Raw genomic sequence first — 7,705 nt, forward strand, 5'->3', positions numbered from 1 at the left:
TTTTATTTATTTTAATTATTTTTTATTAATTTATATAAAAGCGGGGTTTATATACATATTGATAATTATTAGTTAGATTCTTTTTTAACAGAAAATTTCTACGTAAATAATTATTTTATTTTATTTTATTTTATTTTTTAATTCAAAATTAGGTTTTAGGTTGGTTGGCGAAATGGGAGAGACGATTACACATTAATATGGAGGTATGAGTACTTGATTTATTATTGGCATTATCCAATTTTATATACTCCCTTCGTCCATTTACAATGTTTATATTTACTTTTGGCGCGGTGTTAAAAAATAATAATATTTTAATTATAGTGAGTAGTTAAAAGTAATGTAATAACATTTTTGTCCTTACTTTTTTGTATAAAAATAACGATGTGATGTAAAGTAAGGGTATTTGTGGAAAAAAAATAGGATATTTAATAAAATATTAATTTTGTAATTGGACGTTCCAAAATAAAAATATGTAAACATTGTAAGTGGAAAGAGGGAATATTTTTTTTTGTTAATCTTTTATTTTTTAAATATTGTACAATTTTATTTTATTTTTAATTGCAAGTTCACAATAAAAGATAAACTATAATTAAAAAAAAAAAAAAAAATTCTCTTGTTCTTTCCCGATAGATATAAATTCTTTATAAATTTATTTAGATTTTATTTTAATATAAATTGTCAATAATTGTGTTTAATTTAACCTAAGTCAAAATTTAAATTGAAGTATGAATTTTGTGATAATTAATGTCAACATTGTATTACTTTTAATATTTCATGTTTGCTTTTGTTTCAAATTTAAATTTACATTTGAATATAAATATTTTGAGATTTGATTTATAATTTACTATACTTTTATATTTGATTTTATTTTGATTACTCTTTTTTTTTATATTATTTAAATTTATATATTATCTATATTATAGGATAATTATTTTCATTAATACATTCTTAATTATTTATTAATTATATTTATCGTAAATTTTCGTGTGTACGGATATCCAATTTGGGACGAAGAGAGTAATATACTACAAGTAAAATATTTTCCGGTAGTAATTATTAAAAATATATAATATACATTGAATAAATTAAAATATATAAATTTAAAATTAATATTAAAATATCATCATAAATTTTTATTGAAATATTTTAAAATAAATATTATATATTAATTATATAAAAATTAAAGTAATAATACAAAAATATTAATATAATATTATATAAACTTTTCGTGTGTGCATAATACAAATTTTCCGATAATATATATTATATAAAATAATTATTTTAATTTAAAAGTTTATTATTTAAAATTCAATTCGCAATCAAATACATAATTACAATTTTTTTAATTATTAAATTAATAATATTTTATTAAGAAATACTTTGATATACACAATTACATTTTTTTAGACTATTAAATTAGTTTTTTTTAATTAAAAAATACTTTGATATAAATATTATTAAAAAATATATTTGTAAGTAAAATTTTTAATAATAATAATAATAAATCAAAGTGAAGAAACCCAATAAATTGCTAGTCAAAGGGAAGGATAAGCTAAAGAAGCACCGCACCCATTGTTTTGTTTGTATTGCTTCACAGCTCACAGACACGGTTTTTCCATTAAATGTGTATTTGGGAAAAATTAATTTAGATTTTTTATATTAATATTTAATAAGATATTTTATATATAAAAAAATATATGTATAATTTTTAAAAAATATGAAATTTAATATAATATTTTTTTAAAAATTTGAATATAGAAACAAACTCATTTATTTAAAATGAATATATAAATTTATTATTATTATTTTTTATTTTAGTTCGTCTCGTAACAAAATATTTATTTACTTTTTGCACATGGTTTTAAAATGAACATTTAGGGTGTGTTTGTTTGGGGTTTGGATTTTGAATTGAGATTTGAATAGTAAAAATTTTGAATTTGAATAGTTGTATGATGTGATATAAATAAGTATTGATGTGATATTTTGAATGTAAAATTAATTTTTAGTATAATATAAAAATTAAAAAATAAATGTTTGATTTAATATTTTTTAAAGAAAAATTAAATGAATATTGTAAATCCAATCAAATCCTCCAATCAAACACATCCTAGTTATCGGAAATGACCTTGAATGCTCTGGAAGTTGGCAGCTATAAACAACTGACAGGTCAAACCCGGAAATATGTCAATTTGTGTAGCCTTTTCCGTCAACCAGTATGGAAAAAAAACACGTGCATAAATAAATAAAACAAAATTATCGGTAACTTCATTTGATTTTGAAATTTATCTTAAAATTTTTTTACTTTAAAAATTTATATATTATTTATATATTTTAAAAAATATTACATAAAATTTCACTGTAGTTAAATTTTTATTTTACTTTTAAAATATTAATTTTTATTTACTTTTTAAATATTACAAAAAAGTTCGCCATACAAAACAAGTACAGATAAAAAATATTTTTTCATCAGCATAAGGAAGTTTTCATATAAAGAAATACTTTCTCCGTCCACGGAAAAATTATAAATTACGGAAAAATTATAAATTTATTTTTTGGCGTGAAATTTAAGAAATAATAGTATTTTAATTATAGTGGGTAGGTAAAAGTAGTACAATGACATTTTTACTTTTGTTTTTTTGGTATAAAAGTAATGATGTGATGTAAAGTAAGAGTATTTGTAAAAAAAATAGGATATTTAATAAAATAATTACTTTGTAATTGGTATCATTTAATTTTAAAAATAGTGAAATTTTACGCTGAATTTCAAAATATATAATTTATAAACAATTTTATCAATAAATATATAAAAATAAAAATAAATATAATGGTATATTACTGTATCTCCCTTTCCTTTCCTTCTCTTTCACCTTCTCCGGCTCGGCGGCTCTGACGATCAGATCAGATCGGAGGAAAAAATCACATCATCATCAGATCTGATTTTCCCTCCTTCCCTTCCCATCCCCACCTCTCTTCCATATGCTCATTCACTAGCCCAATACGAACAAACCCTTCCTTTCCGCGCCTCTTCTGCTTCGATTCCTCTGATTTACAGTCCGCCAGCCTCGTCGTCTAATTTGGATTTTTGATAAAATCTTGTAGAGGAGGAATCTATTGTTTCATGGATTCGGATGAGTTTCGGGCGATTCTCTCGAGATCGGGCGTAGACGTCTGGGGTGTGATTGAGGCGGCGATTAGAGTCGCCGGCTCGGACTACGGCGAGGAGTTGCGCCGCCGGAGAGACGGAATTGTTGAGCTGCTTTACGCGCAGCTGTGTCGGAGTTGCGGCGGAGCCATCGACGATCAGGAGAACGCTTTTCGTAATCGTGGGGACAATAATATTAATAACAACGGTATCGATGATGTGGAGAATGATAAACACAACCGCTTGAGCAATAAGAAGTTCGAAACCAATGAGTTGAAACGCGGTAGCAATTTCAATGAGGATTATGGTAGCAGTCCGTTGACTCCGGAGTCGAACAATCGGAATTTCAGTGGTGGAGAAGAAGGTGAGGAATTGGCTCCCTACGGAGGGTTGTTTGATGATGATGAGCAGACAAAAATTCTCAGCATCAAAGAGCAACTTGAAGATCAAAATCTGGTTCAACTCTTAATGCTTTATATCATGCCTGCTGTACTGTACTAGTTTGTTCAACTACATACTTATTCGTTGTGCAATTTTGCAGAGTGAAGATGTTGTTGTGGAATTGCTGCAAACCTTGGCAGATATGGATATTACCTTCCAAGCACTGACGGTGATCCATCATTGCATTTATCTGATTAGGAACTATTATTGACAATCAGTGGTAGTATGCTCTAGTTTTGTTTATTGTGCAGGAAACTGATGTAGGAAGGCATGTGAATCGATTGAGGAAGCATCCATCGAATGATGTTCGCATATTGGTGAAGCAGCTTGTCAGGTTTTCAGCTTGATCCCCAACAAGGATTAAAAAAGTCACAAACATATTAAAAATTGGATGACAATTGAAATACCTGCCTTTGAATTCATCACTGATGTCTGGTTTAGTTTCTGCATTTAGTTTTGGAATTTTTGGTGCTTCTTTGAATGCAGGAAATGGAAGGAAACTGTTGATGAATGGGTCCACGTGAACGAACAACCACAAACAGCATCAAACCTTATTGGTAATTATATTTAACATTTTCAATCATGGAAATCCTTCTATGTTGCTCTATAAAGTAGTATCTTTGAATAAGAATGAATGTTACATGCGAAAAAAATAATAATAATAATAACAAAAAAACAAAGAGATTCTTGTGTTAATATTAGAGGTGGTGGTGATGGCAGCTGATGTAGACTCACCTCAGCAGAGCATGCCCAAAAATCAGCAAAATGGCCATCACCAGGTGAATTGAATGTTGTTCCGATCTGTTATTTTTTGCGAAAACGACAAAAGCATGAAGCAAAAGGAATTAAACTGATCGAATAAAGTAATTTTGCATCGAAGAAAGTTTGTGGACTTCCAAACTTCTTGGGTTTTGCAGGTGTCGCATAGTGGATACTCTCCCAATCCTCGGAGTGAGTATCAAATCAGAATTTTCAATCTTTTTTGCAGTTGGATTCTTTGTGGGGCCTTAGATTAACTTTGTCATTGTCTGGCACTCTCTGTTCATCACAATTTAGGTGCCGAAAGGAATCATGCTGAACATGACATAAAGCCTAAACCTTCCCCATCGATACCTCGAAGAGAACCTGCTTCGAGGCCACCACAATCCATTCCTAAATCTGCACTACCTCCTACAATTAATGTAATAATTCTTTCCGAGCTCACGCATTTTAATATGCTAGATCTACCTAATCTGGCGACACAAATAATTAATAGGTGAAATTTGACACGTGTTCTTACCTGAATCGACGGCTGTGTTGTTTCTACTGTAGGCTCTATTATTATTATCATACAAAGTTACTGCACTCTTATCATTACATGGTGTTAGCTTGTGTTAGATGAATATATGTTATGATGTGCATTACGTGCCAGGCATTTCTAGACGGATCGTGATGTGATTTTTGTTGTAAAATTGGGATATATAGAAGAGTGTGATTAAAATTTTTCCCAAGTTAATGAGATTGGATTTCGCAGAGAGCACAAAGGGAGCCTGTCCTGGATGACGAAAGACTGAATTCAGCAAGGCGGCGTCTTCAGGAGAACTACCAAGAAGCTCAGAATGGTATGTAATTAAACTTTTGCTTTACACAATCAAATAAGGATGTTTTGTTTAAGTGATAGATTTGATTAGTAGTCTTATCCCATCTAATTATATGATCATTAAGGTTTGATAAAATTTGATTTCACAGCGAGCACTTAGGAGGCGTTTGGTACAAAGAATGAAATGAGAGTAGATAATGAAACCGTAGAAAGAAAAAAAAAAAAATTCACTACTGAATGAGAATTAGTTATTTTGTTTGATAAAACAGAAAATTAAGTTGAACCATGTAAAAAAATACAGCTGTTTGGATGGATCGATCAAGAATAAATAATTAATCCGGTAAGGAAAAGTTTTAACGAGTGAGAATCTATAAAAGGATGTATTTGGTGACTTTTTTTGTTTAAATAATAGATTCTATATTATGATGTTTTGTAAGATCAGATTTTTTTAAAAAAAATTTATAAATTAAATACTTGAATAATAAATTATATGTGATGTTTTGTAAAATTGAAATAATATAAATTTTAAAAAATATAAAAATTAAATAGTAAAAAAAATAAAAATAATAAATATACTGCAACAATATTCATTTCTCTTCGAATATAGAAGAGAAATGAAAATGATTTATTTCTCAAGCTTGATTTCTCTAATTCAAACAAACAAAAAAAATGAAAATGAATGCGCTCTGAAAACCCTATACCAAACACACCCTTATAGAATCAGATAATGTAATAATGAATCCAAGTGTAGGTACTTGACATACCTAGTAGTATTATTAGCTTCAGATACATTTTTATGCTTTCGCACTGATTGTCGTTATAATATATGAAGCCAAAAAGCAAAGGACAATTCAGGTGATGGACATTCACGAGATCCCGAAGCCAAAGAAAGCTTTCATTCCCAAGAACAAAGGCAGCCTTCAGGGGAGACATCACTGGTGAATGGTAATCTATTTTTGATGGTTTGTAATGTTTAATTTACGTGCTACTGTTGTTTTCTGATGAATGGGGTGACTTTGCCCGAAGGCACTTAGTTTCACCCTTTCTGCATTTCGCCTTTAAATTAAAAGGACAACTTTCATAGTAGATTATTTGAGTTAACAACACCAAATAATACTCTTATGTATTCTTCATACATGTGCTGGCTGAGGTAGATTGGGTTTTTTCTTGTTCGATATTGCCATGGATTTGGTTGGAAATGGCTTTACATGACACCTTACGTGACCATAGTCTTTCACATGTGTAAATGCTAGCGTGCGAATGAATGTGCATTTTTTTTTTGGTGCTAGAATATATTGTAATGAATAATGGCTGAACTTGGAATGTGTATCTAGTAATTTACATACACTATAATACTATTATTTTGATAATAGAGTCCTTGTTTTCGCGTAAATGTTTTTGTTACCGTCATTTTGAGTTGAAACAAAGAATTAGCCTAATATTTACCAATGTTAGCTTAGTTGAGCTCATTTGGATTTACTTAAATACGCTTCGATTAGATTGCTGATTAGGTATTTATCACACCATATATGAAAATACTATAAATAACATATGAAAATCTGACGGACAACATATTATATTAAAATTACTAGAATATGATGTCAGTTCTATTTTATGATGATTTAGTAGGGGTAAATTAAAAATGTGCTTTCTATTGAATGTTGTATATTTATCTTTGTGGGAATTGAATTCTCTTAAGTTTGAGCATGGGATTGCATAAACATGGAACTTGAATTGTCATTATATTTCAATCACTTAAAATCTCTTGGGTATTTAAAAGCTAGATTAGACTTAGACTAGCCTGTTCTTTTCTATTAACAGACTGGATGATATTATTTAATAATTGTGGAGGTGATAAATGTTTGGTTTGATTTGATTTGGTTTCATCTTTAACTAAACTCTAACAATTGTAAAAATGACTAAATTGCACAAAATCTACTTGTGGGTTTATGAAATTGCGATCAAATTCTTTATATTTCTAAAACTGCTTTAAATTCCATCGTGATTTAATGAACTCTGCGTCTAATCCTCTCGACAGTCCTTATTTAATCTAAATGTCTCCAAATTGGGAATACATTTTAGAATCTCAATTTCTAAAGTCCTAAAATTACAAATATATTTATTTTTTTTATATTTAGCCTCAATAAATAGTAAATATATTCAAAAATAGTTATTTTTTCGGGTATTGAGGCTAAATATAAGAAGAATAAATATATTTGTAATTTTAGAGGTTTAGAAAATCGCAGTTTGTGGGCATTTAGGTCAAATACTGATGTCGAGAGATTAGACGCAAAGTTTATAAAATCACGGGAGTATAATGCATGCAGTTTGTGCAATTTAGCCCTGTTTCGAATTTAATTTCTAGGGTTGCAAAAAGTGTTCCAAATTTATTCTGATTGATTCATTGTTAATTCTTCATTAATTTTTACTTAATGAATAATAATTCTTCACAAAAATGTTTATAATTTGGCTTGCCTTTTGCTCCGGCTTTGGTTTGGTTTTGGATTGGGTTTGGGCCTCTTATGTATCTTTTGCGGATCGGA

The 7,705-nt window shown here is 28.8% G+C and overlaps 1 protein-coding gene across 1 annotated transcript; it reads left to right on the forward strand.

The window, feature by feature from the left end:
- Positions 1 to 2,838: 2,838 nt before the first annotated feature.
- LOC127248704 (probable mediator of RNA polymerase II transcription subunit 26c) lies at positions 2,839 to 6,381 on the forward strand. The gene is made up of 9 exons (XM_051271192.1): positions 2,839 to 3,598; positions 3,684 to 3,752; positions 3,835 to 3,917; positions 4,070 to 4,140; positions 4,304 to 4,362; positions 4,501 to 4,534; positions 4,640 to 4,764; positions 5,097 to 5,184; positions 5,995 to 6,381. Exons 1-9 carry the CDS (start codon positions 3,119 to 3,121, stop codon positions 6,102 to 6,104), a joined length of 1,119 nt encoding a protein of 372 aa, XP_051127149.1. The 5' UTR covers positions 2,839 to 3,118; the 3' UTR covers positions 6,105 to 6,381.
- The last annotated feature ends 1,324 nt before the right edge of the window (positions 6,382 to 7,705 follow it).

This window comes from Andrographis paniculata, unplaced genomic scaffold (assembly GCF_009805555.1).
Source record: "Andrographis paniculata isolate CXL003 unplaced genomic scaffold, ASM980555v1 Contig34END, whole genome shotgun sequence".
Taxonomy (NCBI): Eukaryota; Viridiplantae; Streptophyta; class Magnoliopsida; order Lamiales; family Acanthaceae; genus Andrographis; species Andrographis paniculata.

Bases quoted from the DNA above. Each gene is read 5' to 3' on its own strand.
- LOC127248704 (XM_051271192.1), top strand. From the start codon at position 3,119: ATGGATTCGGATGAGTTTCGGGCGATTCTCTCGAGATCGGGCGTAGAC. The intron at 4,535-4,639 runs GTGAGTATCAAA...ATCACAATTTAG, and splicing joins ATACTCTCCCAATCCTCGGA to GTGCCGAAAGGAATCATGCT. The intron at 5,185-5,994 runs GTATGTAATTAA...TAATATATGAAG, and splicing joins CTACCAAGAAGCTCAGAATG to CCAAAAAGCAAAGGACAATT.